This window comes from Carassius auratus, chromosome 18 (genome assembly GCF_003368295.1).
Source record: "Carassius auratus strain Wakin chromosome 18, ASM336829v1, whole genome shotgun sequence".
Classification (NCBI taxonomy): domain Eukaryota; kingdom Metazoa; phylum Chordata; class Actinopteri; order Cypriniformes; family Cyprinidae; genus Carassius; species Carassius auratus.
The window spans coordinates 2,553,400-2,572,061 of NC_039260.1; the positions used below are offsets into that span (position 1 = coordinate 2,553,400).

The 18,662-nt window shown below is 34.6% G+C and overlaps 1 protein-coding gene across 1 annotated transcript; it reads right to left on the reverse strand.

Moving 5' to 3' along the window:
• Positions 1–7,627: 7,627 nt before the first annotated feature.
• On the reverse strand, positions 7,628–16,544 carry LOC113118129 (pancreatic secretory granule membrane major glycoprotein GP2-like). The gene is made up of 13 exons (XM_026287054.1): positions 16,416–16,544; positions 15,729–15,922; positions 15,327–15,464; positions 14,972–15,101; positions 14,658–14,847; positions 13,376–13,517; positions 12,882–13,037; positions 12,742–12,797; positions 10,502–10,677; positions 10,004–10,404; positions 8,763–8,859; positions 8,509–8,683; positions 7,628–8,143 (listed from the first exon to the last, which is right to left on the reverse strand). Exons 1-13 carry the CDS (start codon positions 16,536–16,538, stop codon positions 7,989–7,991), a joined length of 2,133 nt encoding a protein of 710 aa, XP_026142839.1. The 5' UTR covers positions 16,539–16,544; the 3' UTR covers positions 7,628–7,988.
• Between the last annotated feature and the right edge of the window lie 2,118 nt (positions 16,545–18,662).

An 18,662-nucleotide genomic window follows, 5' to 3' on the forward strand; every position in this document is an offset into this window, starting at 1 on the left:
AATGAAATGAAAATTATAAAAATCATATATTTTTGCTAAATGCTTTAAAATGAAATGCAAATAAATCTAATATTTTGTTTTACACTTTATTATAATTCACCCAACAATGACTATGGCTGCTATTGATACAGTTATAATTCAGGAATTCTCACCTTGTATGATCCATCATGATTCCTTCTTGGGTTGAAGGTCATTGAGCCTCCATAAAAGTGTGATGCTGTTGCTGTAGTGACCAGCAGAAGCTCAGCCAAGAGCAGAGAGGTTAGATGCATGCTGATCAGAAGTGAAGTGTACTGCATCTGGGAACAACTTTATGTTTTATTGTATCTGCTGGAGGAAATGACAGTCTATAATCTGGCATGATTACCAGTAAAGGAAAACACTGCTAAAGAATGATTGGCATTTTTTTTAATCTTTCATCTTTGAAGTTGGACACACTGCACAGTACTGTGACCACAAGACTGAGATATAAACTATGTTAAACAGAAATGGGAATCAGACTCTCAATTAACAGAAGAAGTCTGGATAGATATACTGTATGTGTTACACAGGCAAACACAACAAACTTCAGATCCTGGCAAGAGTTTGGAAATGGAAGGAATTTAATAAGTTTCTTTAACTCCTAAATTAACAGCAACACTCAGAGGCTAACAGAGTCTGGGCCTTTGTTGGCGGCAGTGTGGAACCTAAATGGCTAATCATTTCCAGATTTTTTTGGACATATTCAAAAATACAACGTTACTGGCATGACGTGGAAGCATAAATTGGAAAAATATTAGGGGAGGAGTTGGATTTTTCATTCATGACACTGTACCAGAGAAAAATACATAAAATATCCCAAGGTTACGTATGTAACCCTAGTTCCTCGAGGGAACGAGATGCTGCATCGAACGCTTTGGGGAAATGCCTTTGGCGAGACCGACTCTGAATATCATATGCAGTCTGTACAATGGAAGGGCGTGGCATCACGGGCGTGGTGTCGTAGCAACCAGGAAGCTATAAAAGCACGTGCTGGCTTCAACTTCGAGTAGGGAAGCAAACACCAGCAGGGGTGCCAGAAGTATGGCGATGCGAGGCAGCATCTCATTCCCTCGAGGAAAAAGGGTTACATACGTTATCTTGGGACATTCGTCTTCAGGAACTCGAGCTGCGTCAAACACTTTGGGGAACGATGTGCCCACACTGCCAGAATTCCAAATCCCTACCTAGTGTGTGTCCGTATCACAGCTAAGGCGAGAGAACAGAAGAGCCAGGAGTGGCTCGCATACCTAGATCATAAAATCTGACAAATGTAGAGGGCGTGGACCACCCCACAGCGTTGCATATGTCCAAGAGGGACACACCTGCTAGTTCTAGACAGTGATAAAATACTCTTAGCAAGCAGTCGAAATGGTTCCAGGTTGACCCTCCAACAATGGATCAGTGGTTGGGAATTGTAAACTAAATATACTGTATGGAGAAACTTGCATTTACTGTTACTGACTTAATTTGGAAAAATGTAGCAGTGGGAAAAATGGATTGTGTACACATATCATTGAGGATAAGTTTGATGCTATACTCCAAAGAATGTATGAAAAATGTATTGTCTTGAGGTTGTAATGCCCTTTGTTCCTTTTTTTCATTAAAAATAAAATTATATAATTAAATATATTTATTTTAATATTCAATATACAAACATATTCTTGGACTTGCATATCATAAAATGAATAATACATTTTTTTTTTTTAAATAATTTGCACAAACATTTGAATTGCATATGCAAAAGAATTCAACCACAATCTCGCAGCTGACTCAATTGTTGGTGGCATTGTCTTTTAAATGTTTTTCTTTTTCTTTTTCTGTTCTTACTGGTAAGGTTTACATATGACAACCTGGAAAGAAAGAAAAATAAACCAGTTGAGCTAGATGAGCAAATGAATTCCCATACAGACTGTAAGTGATGCTGAACTTCCTTCTAATCTGCAGCTCATCTTTGTGGAATCTGGACTGGGCCACTTATGTCAATCATCAGCTGTACATGAGGGTGAATAAAACATGTTCAGATCTTATTTTAAGATCTTATTTTTGTTTCTCTATTAAAAAACAATTGTTAAGTTAAATAAGGAGCATTGTGCTTTTAAAAATATATGAAAATCTATATGTAAAACATGGTTTGGAAGCAGTGGCAGAGTTTGGTTCGGTGTAAGTGTCAGAAATCAAATAAAAGCAATATCAAAGAGGAAATCAAGGGAAAATGACCTGAAATTGTTAGTTACATTTCTGAACAATATCACTATTTAAACTCTGAAATATTTGGCTCTGATTAGTTAGTTGTCTCATTCTAGCTGTCAAATATTTTTGAATAAAGAAGGCTAAATATAATGCTTGTTTAACCGTGTAGTTAACCCCAAAATGAATCATTTGCACATTTTAAATTGTTTGTAGATTTTCTTATGATGCAAGTGAGATATATTGTTACTGAACTTGTAATTGTAGTGCACAGTAGGGTTATTATAGTTAACTAAAATTAAAACCATAAAAAATTTGTTACATGAAATAAAATAAGCATGAACTGAAATAAAATAAGATTATATATATGTAAGTGCTGGGCAATGATTAATTTTTTTATCACGATTAATCACATCATTGTCTGAGATTAATCGCAATTAATCACATTGTTATGCACTAAACTGATAATGCAACCAAAAGAATGTGTATTGTGCACTTTTTTCATTTAAAAGTAGGCCTACTGCTATATAAACAAAAGTTTGATAACATTTGGTTTGCAAACACTTTATTTTCCACTTCCTCCAAAAGAACTGCAATTTCATGCTTTGAAAATTTGTGTAACACATGGCTGAATGGCGATTCAATTCAATTCAGTTCAAGTTTATCTGTATAGCGCTTTTTACAATATAAATCATTTCAAGGCAACTTCACAGAAAATTATGTTTCTACAATTTTTAGTAGTAGCTTATAAGTAGTGACTGACTGTCAGTTTGTGCGCATATGAAAGGATTTTTCAGAAAAATTTATGCAAGACGTAGTCAGCCAGACGATAAACATTATTAACAGTAATTATTATATGATGCAGTCACACTTGTAGCAATATTTGTTAGTTCTGTTTGTTGATTCAGGGTTAGCATCATCTGGGGTCCTCTGAGGGGTCAGCATCATCTCTTCTCAGGTGTTCTGGATCCAGACTGGAGCTTGTGTAAATCCTACCACGGGATGTAAAACAGAGAAACAAATAGAGACATCATTAGCATAGCTGCTGTTCCAACAAAGTAAAATTAATTAGCCCACGCTAAAGAATAAGAATGCACATTTGATCAGATGCAACTGCAGTCACAATTTAAGAGATATTATTTGAATGCTTGGTGAAAGAGATGCGTTTTTCATCTAGATTTAAATAGAGAGAGTGTGTGTGAACCCCGAAAATGATCAGGAAGGCTATTCCAGAGTTTGAGAGCCAAATGTGAAAGTCCTTTGGTGGACTTTAAGACAAGGATACTTAAATAGGAAAAATTGACCAAAATAATCAACAGGTGTCCACAGCAATTTTACCCTTTGTCCCACCTCATTCAAATTAAGCATCTGTCCCGCTTTTCATTCGACCCTAATAAATACACGGACACGTCCATGGGCGTACTGTTAACTAGGTCCAATAGTTCAGAGGAGAGCAATAAAAGTGTTAGTCGATAGGCTGAGTCTTACATCAATCAAACTGTTGACTGGTGCACGAACGCCTCAACAATCTCAAATTGAAGAGCATGCGCACTGTTCGGTCAGGTTAAGCAGCCATGGCCAGTGTGGCCACGAAAAAGAGAAGATGCACTTTTAATAGCGAATGCACCGCTACATAGCCTACTCTTGCATTTTATGCAAAGCAGTTTTTCTGTGGGACATGGTGGAGAATACGACGTGAGCGACATTGTGCATGTGAGTACCACAGAAAAAAGCACATCATCAAGATACATGCAAATCAGTGCAATCGTTTTACAATAAACCAAATGACCCACAGTCTGACATAGTTTGGGCAGCAGAAGTGATGAGCATTTATCATGCCGTACATCACACACATTTATATCGCTCGACTGCAGTAACAAGTTAGCCCCAGTCATTTTTCCAGATTCTGAAATAGCTAAGAAAAAGCTGTAGAAACTTTGGGTGATATTTTGGGACAGGTAGTGTCTTAATTATTTCGTCCGTGGGTTTAAAAAGAAATATAGGCAATATATTACAGAAAGCTTGAAATGTCTACTTTTAAATGAACATATTCAAACCAAAATAAAAAGGATACTCTCTGATTATGTAATCCATATGAAATGTGCATTTCTCTGGTGTTCATGGCGAGTCCGCATCGTCAACTTCATCTTTGCAGTGACACAGCAAACACCAGTTTATTACTAAACAATTAAATGAGTCCTTGCTAATTTAAACACATTCATAATCATTACTTTAACCGGTTCTTTGTGGCAAGCCTTATGTGTGTGGTCATAACGCTTATTATAGGCTATAGTCTATTTAAGTAATTAAATTAATATAAAGGGGCGACGCATTTACTACTTTTAAAAAATGTGGGTCAGGAAGCGGATTGGGTACAAAATTTTCTTTTTCTTTTTTTGCGGTCCGAGTTGTGTGCGGGTTAGTTGAAAACATCGGTCGGGTGCGGGTTGTTTATACATTGAACCGCGCATCACTGACTCCTACGTAACGTCATTTCTAAAGGGTAATTCGAGTTGAAGAAAAGAGAAAATAAAACCATATTACTGTAGGTGGTGGTATGTGCTCATGGCTCCAGTCAGCCATTAGATCGAAGAAGAAGAAGAACGACGGCTCAAACCAAAGTAGTTTGAATGATGGATCTGTGACACAGGTACCATGGTTTCGGGAAACAGTCGTGACTAGCTAGTTCCATAATGATGCATCGTACTATGGTTAATCTGCGAGTTGTACGGGAAACGCACCCCTGGTCGGCTTGGTAGCCAAGGTTCACATACAGTAGTCATAAGCCACTATTATTAAACCGGTCAGTATGGTAGTCAAGGCTCACATAGCCATAGGCCACTAGTGTTAAGCCAGTTGGCGTGGTAGTCAAGGCACACATAAATAGTAATTCATCCGGTTCACATGGCTCTTCGGAGCCGCAGCAGTACATATGTCTTTGTCATAGATTTACTTGTTGGGGGGTGTTTTGTTCTTGTTTTGGCTGGTATTGTCCCTTCTATGTCTCCTGCTTTATGGGTGGTTATTTTATGTGTGTTATATTTGCAGCAGCAATATTTCTTACATGCTCACAGCAACCTGTTATGGATGTATTGGCAGTAGCAAGGCTTGGGTTTAGCAGCCGCAGCAGCGTAGCAGATCTATTCTGCCAAGACAAAATACATGAACATTCTCACGTACATTACCATGCCAATCCCTCTGAGAGTTGTCATGACAGAAATACATACACACACATACATACATAATGTACACACACACACACACACACACACACACACACACACACACACACACACACACGCACACACACACACACACAAACAAAGTACCGGTGAAAAGTTTTTCAACAGTAAGATTTTTCATGTTTTTAAAGGAAACATCTCCTCATTTATTTGATCCAAAGTACAGAAAAAAAGTAAAATGTAAAATAGTTTTAACTATTTAAAATTTCAGTTTGAAAATATTTTAAAATGTCATTTATTCTATTCATCAAAGAAACCTGAAACATTTTACTTTTATTTTAGCTAGCATGTTTAGAAAAAATTCTTATTTTAATTAAGTGTAATGACAGTTAGCCCTAAAATGTTTATATACTGAAATAAAATTTAAATCTAAATTTTTAAATAAAGTTTTAAATAAAATAAATAAAATATGACAACTTTAATTTGCAAGTTTCAGTCTAAACTAAATTTTGTGATGACTTATCTGACCGTTTCTGATTGGCCACTGCATTCCTAGGCTCAACATAATCGTATGTGATTGTTATAGTGAGCAACGCTGTAAAACACGTAAAAAAATAAAATACGATGTAACATGAGCAGGTCTAAATGCAATACAGCAATCAAATCTTTTCATTTAATTTAGCTTTTCACTAGTTTCATGTTTCAAGTATTATAGTTTTATTGAAAAAACAGGCCTACGTCAAGCGTGGCCTTTTCAACATAACTTATTACGTGAAGTCACGCATTTTGCTTATAAAGCATATACTTTTTTTTATTTTATTTTATTTTTTAGAAAATTACCAATTGTTTCACTATAAAGACCCTTATTCCTCGTCTGGTATTGTGTAGAGCCCTTTGAGGCTGCACTGAAACTGTAATTTTGACCATTAGGTAGCCGCTGAAGTCCACTGTAAGGAGAATAATCCTGGAATGTTTTCATCAAAAATCTTAATTTCTTTTTGACTGAAGAATGAACGGCGTAAACACCTTAGATGACATGGGGGTGAGTAATTTATCAGGAACTGTAAATTTGAAATTGAACTAATCCTTTAATTCATTTTAAAACGTATTATGTTTCCCTTCTACTTTCACTAGCAGCTCATTATAATGCCCGTGTATTTTTGCATATTGCAGTCAATCATTTTATGCATATGACTTTATATGACATTTAAAATTGTGTTCTCTAATCTGCTGAGATAAAGTGGATCTGTAGAAAAAAAAGAAAAAGGAAACTGGATGCATTTTAAAGACATGTATAATCTTTCTGAAATCTTACATACAAGAATATTCATGTACTTCCTGCCCTGCAGCTTTTCCCCCCACTTCATTTATCATCAGGAAGTTTTGCTTTCCCATAGCTCATCTGATGTAGGTGACATGAAAGTAAGATCATTTTTGAGATTACTTATTATTATTATTATTATTATTATTATAAGAGCATTTCAGCACTGAGCTTATAAGAAGGGTTGCTGCTAAGATGCTGGCCTAACTACATTAGGCCTAGTTTAGATTTTTCTTTTATAAACTTCCACATTAAATAAAACACAGTCATGATGACTAATTGGAAATGCTCCAGTATTTTTGAGATCGTGAGTGACGATCATTGATCATTATCATGTAGATTAACTTAAGTTGATTTTAGATGCATTTTATCCATAATCGTTATTCATATAATTAAAATGTAGACTTTTTCCTAAATTACTTTGACCTACATTAAATGATATTGTTTTTGTCATCTGAAAGAATGGAATAATTTTTATTTGTATATTCTTTCTTTTCATTAAGATTTTAGTGAAGAGTTAATATATCATTTCAGTAAAAAAAATTTTTTTCCATAAGTGTGAGAATATAAAAGGGCTGAATTCATGAAGATTATGTACTTTTGTATAGGCTAGCAAGTCCCATGAAATTTAATATTTTAATGTTATGCAATAATATTAAAATCATCTAATTTACGATTTGCGTGTGATTTATATCAAGAGGGGAAGTGTGTGAGTGACAAAAATGCTTTAATCTCATTCTAAATATTTTAGTTTTATATGTGGGCTGCTTCTCTACTGAAAGCAATACTTTATTTCTTATAATGACTAATGTGAAGCAGTACGTACAATAATGCTTGAATAAACACTTTCTGCACATCAAATTGACCAAGGAGGGTATTTTTGCAAATAACCACACACCGACACAATAAATGCTTGAATGTACAGTTTATTTTAAAACCAAAATTCATTAATAAATGTTTGTTATTACAATAGCCCTGGAATGCCATCTCATTCTCAGTAAGATTATAAGTGAAGTTTCATGTTATCTATAATTACACCCCAATAAACGTTATGTTTCATTGACGAATGATGTGTGAAAGTAAAGGAAGGAAATAAGTGGCAAAAAAAGAGGATGAAAGAATTGGGATAATACCAGCCACACCAATAGTCATTGTTGTGCGTTTATACCATTTACTTCAATAACTGTTCATTTACTGCTCATGTATGGGAAACTGGAAAGACTTTTACAATTTATAATCTGGAAGGATGTAGTTCTCAAACTGGTCACTACAGTATCTCAGAAAGGGGACAGTAGATGCATGCGGTCAATAGATCTGGTTCTTCTGGCATTATATACCAGTATTCCCACCAACACCGCAATGGAGACAACAAAGAGTCCTGCAAAGACCCCGGTGCTTGTGCTCATGTGAAGAAATCCACCATCATTTGAGGCTGCAAAATGAAAGAGCAACATCAAAGACCATGACATAGAAATCATGGCAAACACTTTACAATAATGTTTCATTCATGAACATTAGTTAAAGGAATAGTTCACCCAAAAATTACATTTAGCTAAAAATGTACTCATCCTCACTATGTTTTGGGTGGACTGTTCCTTTAACAAACATTATCAGAGATGAAAATATACCACAAGAAATATATTACTTATTGTTAGTTAACATTAGTTAATGTTAATGGTTAATGTAACCAATGTTAACTAATACAATCAAAGTGTTACCGAAATCATATCACAGTCATTGTTTAAAGGAATGATTCATACTTTCAATCAACTATTCTGTTAAACCATATTCATATACCAGCATTACGAGTCTGTCTCGCCACTTGCAAGGGACCCTGGGTGATGTAGTGCCTGGCAGTTTCTTGGCTCACATCTCGCCTACGTCTGCGTGCAGCTTGGCCCAGGCAACCTTGGGCACATCTGGAGTTTAAGCTGTCTCTTGCACACAGGATCACGGAGCAGCTGATGTACACCTGTCAACATGATTTTAGAGTATTATAGTGAAATGTGCCTGCTAAACACAAACACAGTTGTTACGCAGATGTGTTGTACCTCATCGAAGCCTCCTGTGAACTTGAAGGCTTGGATCTGAAATTCATACTTTGTGGAGGCACTTGGGTAAACCATTAGTGTATCATCCACAACACACCTGAAAAAACACAATCAAGGAACTGAATTACATTATTATTGCCTATTTCAGGAAATTTGGTATTGTGCATGACTGATTTGAAGGTAAAAAGAAAATGCAATATAATACACTTGTTGTTTCTTGATGAACTGAATAGTCTATATACACACTGAATAGTCTTTGCTCTTCAAGCCTGCAATTATTTGCTCAAAAATACAATAAAAGCAGTAATATTGTGCAATATTTTTACAATTTAAAATGACTGTTATCTATTTTGAAATATTTTAAAACACAATTTATTCCTGTTATGCAAAGCTATATTTTTCAGCATTATTACTCCAGTCTTCAGTGTCACATGATCCTTCAGAAGTCATTCTAATATACTGATTTGATGCTGAAGAAACATTATTATTATCAATGTTGAAAACTGTTGTGCTGCTCATTTTGTAGAAAAATAATATTTTTTCAGGATTTGTTGATGAATGGAAAGTTTAAAAAACTGCATTTCTTTGAATTACGTTCTGAATGTCTCTGAGTGACATTTTTGAGCAATATAACGTGTCCTTGCTGAATACAAGTATTAATTATGCTATTTTGAGATCTCTCAGCAGATTAAGTTTTTAGTGGATTAAATGCAATGACTAACTCCAACTTATAAATAAATTACAAATTGTTTTCTCTCACTAATACGTTGTAAACAAGTGTGTTTAGCACTGAAAAACACATCACGTGCACTAATACAAACATCAATCTTTAGCTTCACACTTGTTTTTTCCGCATTACTAAACCACACATGCAGCCACGGTAATTATAAATGGTTCTGAGAAAAGCCATTGTGAGGTTCAATAAAGCTTTGAAGGCCAACCGTGTATTTAAAGGAGACCACCTACTTTGTACAAGGGCTTGAACCTGAAACCTTTTCGTTAGCAGCCCAAAAGCTTAATCAAGCAAAAAAATTTTTTTGCAAAGTTCCTTCAGTGTTTTAAGCATTACCAATGATAAGCTTGGAATACAATGAATAGACTTCTTGGACTAATTATAGGCCTACTTACTCTATCATTAGTTCATGTTATTGCTCATGCGTATGGCTGGAAGACCATAAAATGGGCAACATCCTATTTTTTATTCTAAAAATGATCAAATCTGGTTCATTATAAAGTCTTACCCATCTTTGATGATGTCATAAAAGACAGCACTGAATGGATTGTCTTCAGGAGTGGCTCTGCAGGACTCAACGAAGAGAGTGACCTCTGGTAGAGCAGTACGAGCTTCAATGCCCATGTAGATCTGGTCCATCAGCTGAACCTGCACCGGATACAGGCTGGGATCCACCTGACTGCTGAAGCTACTGTCGGTGAAAACTTCAAACGCGTAACCAAACGTGCCAAAGCTGGATTCAGTGAAGATGTAGTCAGATTTATGGTTGACGTAGCGGTTGGAGACACTGGCCATTTTGGGATACTGGCAGGAGAAGCCAATTTTAACTTGATTGCGTCTGGTGATAACAGCATTCTGGTTCTCGAAGGAGTTGATCTCGTTTTTGAAGACGATGAAATCTCCAGTGTCCTGGTTGGTGTTGAAAACAAAGACAAAAGAGGGAAAAATAAAGAGAATGTAAGGGCCTTCAATGCAACACAAATATTTTACATATTAGTTGGCATACATCAATGGTAGTGCCACAGGTGTTGAGAGACATCGTGCCCATGATGTGGGTCTCATTGGCGGTAAGGGAACAGGTGGGGTCTCGCAGTTGGAGCCAGTTCTGGTCAATACCATCCATTGTTGCTTTACTGACAACAATGCTGATTCTGTTATCTTCACAGATGACTTTTGCTTCACCTTGAAAGATATGATACAGCATTAAGTCACTGGGGTATTTTTTATGTGACTTGCATTTAAATCATCAAAAACATCCAGGGATTAAATTTAACACAATTATGTGAATGCAAATGCTTCTAGTTACGCAGGACTTGCACAATGACTGACTGACTCACTGCATTCTAGTGGACATTAGCATTTAACTTGACAGTTTATCTAACTACCTGAATAACTGGCTCAAGGTTTGTTAGGTACAGCCACAACAACACAATGTACAAGCTAAAGTTGTTTTTAGTGGTAGTGATGTGCAGTCAGTGACTCACCAAAAAGATTTGTTCATTGAAACATTCAGTGGCTCTTTTTTTTGTAAGTTACATTGTTATGTCAGTAAGTGTTGATAAGTGAAAATATTTGTGTTTCATGAGTGAATCATTTAGTCAAACCGATTCATTAAAAACAATTTTGAGTTGTTGAGATGTTGACGACCAGTAATTTAGAATTTTATTAGGCTGCATATTCATGTAAAAAAAAAACCATTAAAGTAAAGGACTCTAGAAATAATATTAAAGCACCTTTTTCTCCACAAATTATAACAAAGCAGCCTAAATAAATTATAGCTTTAACATTAGCACTAGTTGTGAACTCTTTGTATACTTCAAGTTTATTTTATTAAGTATACTTAAGTAAAATACACGTATAGTTTTAAGTACACTTTATGTAGCAAATATACAAATATCAGTGTTCTAGTAGTATACTTGAAAGTGTACTATTTCAATACTCCTTGGGACTAAATTGGCCCACTTTCTAGAATATAAACGTATAGACTTTATACGACTCTATAGACTTTATAAGAATAACAGTGGTAAACTTTGAGTGCACAACTAGTTTACTATGTTTTTAGTTTGTACTGCAAAAAAAGTGAACTTATAGGTATACTGATAGTTTACTAATTAAATACTTGTAGCATTTTTAGTACACTTTGAAGTATAGTCTCAGTAAACTAGTAGTTTTATACTGCAAGTATACTTGTAAGTTTTCTTTAAAGCTGCAGTAGGTAACTTTTGTAAAAATATATTTTTTACATATTTGTTAAACCTGTCATTATGTCCTGACTAATCTGTGAAAAAAATCAAGCTCCTCTGGCTCCTCCCAGTGCTCCTATTGCCATTTGCAGTTACTGACCGCTCCCGGTAAGAAAACAACCAATCAGAGCTGCGGTCCTTAACTTTGTTTGTGTTCAAAATGTAGAAAAAGGTATATAATAAGCGAGTACACCATGACTCCATTTTCCAAACCGTGTTTTTAGCTTGTCCTGAATCACTAGGGTGCACCTATAATAAGTGTTTATATTCGGACTATTTTAGATTGCTTCGGGGGTACCGCGGCGGAGTAACCCAGTACCTTTGTGATTCTTCATAGACATAAACAGAAAGAAGTAGATCCGGCTATGATGTTCTTCCGCAAGACAGCAAGGAGTTCTGTTTATTAACCGCTAGAGCGTCAAAAGTTACCAACTGCAGCTTTAAGTGAACTTTACATCATACTTATATATACATACCGATATATATCATGCACCCCTATTTTAGATTACATGTGGAAACATCTGTTGTTTCGGTTTCTTCTTCACTTGTGTTTTGAAAATTATGTACAGAGGATGTGTAATAGCGTGCCCTACAGTATAACAATAAAAACATGGATTCCCGGAGTATAGCTCAAATATATTTAGAGTTTTTTTTTTAAGTGTAAGTCAAGTATGCATAAATGTTATTTTAACTGAGCAGTACTTAAAACACATTTCTGAGAAGTACATAAAAAGTATACTAAAAGTATTCTTTCCTAATTTTTTGTTTAAAGGAAGTAAACTAATAGCACACATGAATAACCTTTTTTTTTATAAGGGAAACCTTCGAACATTCAGAAGTCATATGCTTCAAAAGGACGAAACGTCATTGAATGAAACGAATCATTAGGTGCAGATGCGCGAATGATTCATTCACTTCGAAAAACATTCATTCGCAAATAATTTTTCTCTGTATTTAAATACTGTATTTAAATTTAAATACAGGTTCCTGCTATTTTATTTACCTGAAAGAACCCTTGCTTTTGCCACAGCCACAATGATGCACCTCATTTCTGACTGACTGATAAAGAAAACACAGACAAGAACTGATAAAAAACTATGCAGAGACCATGAATAATCAATTTAAATATAGAGCCCATTTTACCTGTGAAGTGTGTCTGCTGCGAAACACACAGGTACACGACGGTACAGATCCGTCTCCTGTGGAGTCCAGGTCAGTGTTGCCACCAAAACCCCATTATTCTCACTTGTCAGAGTCTTAGACATATTAGAGGGGCCGCTGACCTGGAAGTCATAGATGCTACACAGACAGGAGCAAAAGAAAGATCAGATAACATTACTGTAACTCAATCAGCAGACACATGAAAAACCTGATTTGGCAAACATTGACATTCGAGCATGTCAAAGTATTTTTCCAGCTGGATCTACTGATAAAAAAGGAATTCAGTTCAATTCATCTACTCAGCAAAATCACGCCACTTAGAAATGAAATGCAATAATTTATTACAAATCTATGACTGTCACCAAAAACTAAATGCAATCGAATCTGGAGGTTGCAGTAATGAAAAGTTGGCTTAATAAATATCTAAGATGAATATTGTGATTCTTTGTGTGATGAACACAAAACATTCTTCAGACCTGCTGTCCGAGATCTGTGCTCTGAGGGTGATCTCATGCACCTCTCCCACAGCGGCATGATGCACATCTCCATGTAAAGGAGTTGGTGTCAAGAAACTTGGTTTGTTCACGCCTGGTACACAACCCTGAGATGGTGGAAGAACTGCAAGATGATGTAGATTGTGTTTAAATACACAGAAATGCACAGTATCAGTGCTACACAATTCACAGCAGACCTGAAATAAAAGCATCCTATACACTCATAAAATTAAATGTTCTTAACTGCAATCCGCGGCAGACATTTAACATCCACTAAAGCGTTTACGTTTTTTTTTATAGTAGAACAAAAGCTCTTTAGATTGATTGTTCTTCACAAGAAAAATGTTTTTTGAAATCTGTGGCACCACTGTCCACTGAACATTTAATGTAAGTGGAGCATAGGTGTTCACTTCTACTTTCTGATAAAATTCACCATTAACCTGTTCATCCACAATTTTTCTTTTGACATGTCTTGCATTGTTTTAGCTTCTCCTACTGACATGCACTCTCTCAAATGACAGAAACCAGTTGTTCAGGTCAATTGAACACAGATGAATGTTGTTGTGGAGGTGATCAATGTCTCGAATATTGGTAAAATAATACTCTAGCTCTATACTGTATATCTATATTCTTTCACATGTACTTTTGACTTCCAATTTTTCTTTCTTTGGGTTTAAAAATACATTCATCAACAGATTAAACATTTTATACCTTTTATCAATAAATAAATACATACATGTATAAATAAAATAAACAAAAATAAATTCTGCACAGACTTTAGACTTTTATATACTAGCAATATATTTCCTTGACTTGCAGTCAGTTGGGATTACTGCATAAGGATTCCTTACGCTGTAAAGTTATTTATCAAAACTGGAAATAAAACTGATTATTACAGTACATTTTACAAGAACATTTTATTTTAGTTTTTCTACTTAATTTTTTTTTACATGTGAATCAATGTAACTTGCTGTTTCTTTGTAATTGTTTGTTAAAAAAATTAAATTTGTTTCTACAACAAATCTTTACTGTACTTTGACAAATTAATATATCTGATATTCTTTCAATTCATTTGCGAGACTTTGTATGTAAAAAAAAAAATATTTTGTTCTTAATGTTTTCCCCTTTTCTACTTAATTTGAATCCATTTTTGTGATTTCTTCAATTTTTTTCTGAAAAGCTATATAGAAGCTTTCAAACTTATTTTATTGCTTGAGGGAGAGTGTTTGTTTGGCCCATAGCAGATAATGTGATTCTCACTCACTTTCAACTGCAAACTGCAGAGGCACTTGACTGAGTGCTGTTGGGTTACTATCACTGAGTGCATTATTGACTGAGGAGACCCCGCTAGCGTCAGTCACAGTTATGTTTGAAATGGCATAATCCTCCAGCATGAGCTCAAACACATGCACACCTACGTCCAGAGCATTTTCTCTGTGCAAAGTGCACGATTCCTACAAAAAAGAATAAACCATGCACATTCCAAAATTATACATTAAAAGGTCAAAATGTGAAAAGGGTCAAGGAACTTAATTTTCCTTTCTTTAAGTTGAAGAGTTTGGCATTAGAAAGCATCACCTCTTGAAGATGAATGTTTTGATGTTGATGGCAAACTGTGCAGTTGGCATCATTAAACCTGCATCTCACTACATCGTCATCTGGATCATGTGCCAGCAACTTAATGCTCTGGAAGCAGTTCTGAGGAATCCTGTGTATTATTAAGACGATGGAGCAAGATTATTTATTTACAGAAATGAATGTGTCTGTAAATGAAAATGCAAATGTAAAATATATATATATATATATATATATATATATATATATATATATATATATATATATATATATATATATATATATATATATATATATATATATATATATTTATTTATTTATTTTTTTTTTTCACGATGTCATTTTAAAAAGCAGACACCTTATGTTTGGAATTACTGCTGAAACAGGGGATCTGTTCGGAGACTGAGTGTCAGATCGACGTCCAGCATCAACATGAGTGCGCAGCGTCCATCCACCGACACCATGAACATTATCCTCCCAGCAGCAACCAGAGGAACTGATAGAGATATTTAATAATATGCATGTGCATTTTGTTAATACATCATTTATTTTTATGTGTTTAAGTACATGAACATATAATTTATGCACTAACTACAAAACTTATCCTTTAACGTACACATTTTTCAGATCATTTGGGATTTGTTTTATTTTTGTATTTATTTATTTGTATGTATTATGTGTATTTTATGATTACAGTGTAAGACTATCAATAACTTAAAGCAGAGCATAGATCTGTTATATAAAAATTCGTCAGAATTACCTCAGAATGAATGGACCATTATTAGTGACATTGGTGGCCATGTGAACCTCTGATTGGCACCACAGATTTTCAACTGCACTGTCTGTCACCACAGGCCCAGTGTTAGTGAGGATGCCACATGATCCACTCTCACAGATCCAGTCAACCTGAGAACCACAGGGACCCCTACTGGACTCTCTGTAGTAAAAGTGCATCTGCCAAAAACACATAGAATAGACCAGGGCCTAGTTGTCACATGATTTATATAAGACATTATATCTTTATATTAGTATTTTTTTTTATAATGAAAGGTTTATTTTTGTTACATCTTGGACTTAAAAAATAAATTAAAAAATAAATGAAAATTAGTTCATTTGGCATTTACTGTAATTGAAATAAATAAGTTTAAGTTAAAGAATTAAGAATAATAAAACTGAAAATAAATTAAAGCGATACAGAAGTGTGTAAAAACAATAAAATGATGAAAGCACATAACAAAATTATTATAAAAATTTTACATGTGAAAACTGTAAAAGATCAACACAAATGTAAACTATCAATAAACATTTATATTATAAAAACATTATAATATAATTATTATTAATAATAAAATAAAATGAATGACAGTAACACACATAAAATACAAAATACATTTAAACAAATTAAAGTGAGATTCATTAAGTTGTAACATTTCAAAACTGGATTTACCTCCACTGATCCATCTGGAAATCTGTTTCCAGGGGTGAATGTCAGGGAACCCCCATAGAAACCTAGAGCTGGTCCCAGAGCGAGAGCCAAGCTCAGGAGCTGCAGCGCTGTGCCGTGTGCCATTGTGTCTGTCGGAATCACACAGTGAACAATGCTATATACTGAGAAATGGGTGGATACTTTCTATTTGTTTGAGTTGTTCTACCAGCTGAAGACAAGCATGTGATAAATGACAGGAATCACCTTCCTTAAAAAGTTACGTACACATGGATAATTTTTTTATTTTTATTATTTTTATTTTTTTTACAAATGTATGCATGTTGAATTATTTTTCTTACTGTTCAAGAAGGTTAAAATACAGTTTAGAAAATATTCTTTTTATACAAATATTATTTTTCGTATACTATTTTTTGCAGTCTGCATTCCAAACTCATTCACATTCCTCAAACATGATACCAGATATTTAAAAGGCTTTTCAGAAAATCATTACCATCTGATAAAACAGAATATTAGGCCATTGTTTACTTAATTTTATGTCATTTGAAACGGATTCTTTTTTTGCATGTAATACAAAAGATGTTAAGCAGAATGATTCAAGTCTTAATCGCCTTGCATTTCATGTGTGAACATTTCCACAAAAAGAAACAGACACTGATACAGTCAGACCATAACATTCCCCAAAATCTCCTTTTTGTGATCAAAGGAAGAAAGAAGTCATAGGTTTGTAAAAACACTTTTAGATCAGCCTTTCCTTTAGGGCAGGTTGTGACTTTTGAAGAGCATGGTTTAGAAAATTGAAGACGAATGTTGACTTCTCGTCGTCTCATGAGACAGCGTTCATTTATCCTAATGTAGCCTACAAACCGCCGCAAGTGGCGATTATCAAGGTCCAAGCACGGCCCATTGAGCAATTGATGTTGAGAAGACATCAAAGTTGACATCAAAAAACAGGTCAAATATTCAAGTCCAACTGACCTCAAAAACTTTTACTTTACATTACATACATTCAACCAATTTCAGTGTGGGATTAACTTCTTATTTTTCACCCACTGGAAGAAATGTACTTAAGTTTAAAATTAAATTATGCTTTGTAAACATATTCACAGTGTCATTACACACCTTGACAAAAAAAAAAAAAAAGAAATAATAATAATAATTATAATATATATATATATATATATATATATACAACTCTGGTCTCAATGTTGAGATACTGTATGTAAATTAAGCTATTTAATTAAAATGTAACATTATTTCAAATGGAATTGTTTAATATACATATTCATTTACAGCATCTTAATTATTATTATTTTTTTTTTTACCTATTTACTGATCATTTTTAGCTTTTTTTTTTAACCATATGTGCCTGTCCCACACTTTTGAGACCTTACAGCAATAATGAAAATGGCTTTTATTATCACACTATATCAAAGACAAACAAGTCTAGTTTCTCTAAAAACAGAAATGAGCACGTGAGCACATCGCTGACAGACCACCTCACAACCTCACTCACAAGATATTTTCTGTGCCAGTATTCATGAAGCTTAGTAATTCTGTACTGTGAACTACATCTTAAAAACATGTAATTCAATATTTAGTTTATGTCAATTAAGATGCTAAGAGTTAAAACTAATGTAGTAGACCTTGCTAGCTGCCATAGAGCCTCAATATTAGCAAAAATGTCATTTCCGCAACATGTCTTTACTGCATCAAAGTTATGTGTTGCAGTAAAGGCCTTGTGTTGCGGTAGAGAAAAGTTCAAGGTTTATTGTATATTAAATTTCAAACATTCAATCTATTGTAAGTTATTATAGCACCACCTATGGTCTGATCGGGGGGTGTGTGTGCACCTGAGTAGAAGGGGAGATCTGGGACCATCCTGCCAAATTTGGTGTTTCTAAGACTTACAGTTCTGGCTGGCCAGACACTTTTAGGGAAGAAAAAGAAGAAAATCAGTATGAAAACAGTAGGGTTCCGGCTCCTTCGGTGCTTGGACTCCTAATAAGGTGACGGTGTTAAGTTGCCTTTGAATTAAACAGAGCCAACTGCCTTTTAATAGACTTGTTTACTCAGAAACAATAGCTTTGGACACTTTTTATCACACCTCATATGAAAAAGTGGAGAGGAAAAGAGTGTGAGAGAATATAACAAATAGCTAGTAATTTTTGTTTTCAAATTGAGTAATAAGAAACAGTTGAAGTGAACAAAAGGGTTTTGTGTAATGCAGAACATCACCAGCAAATTTAC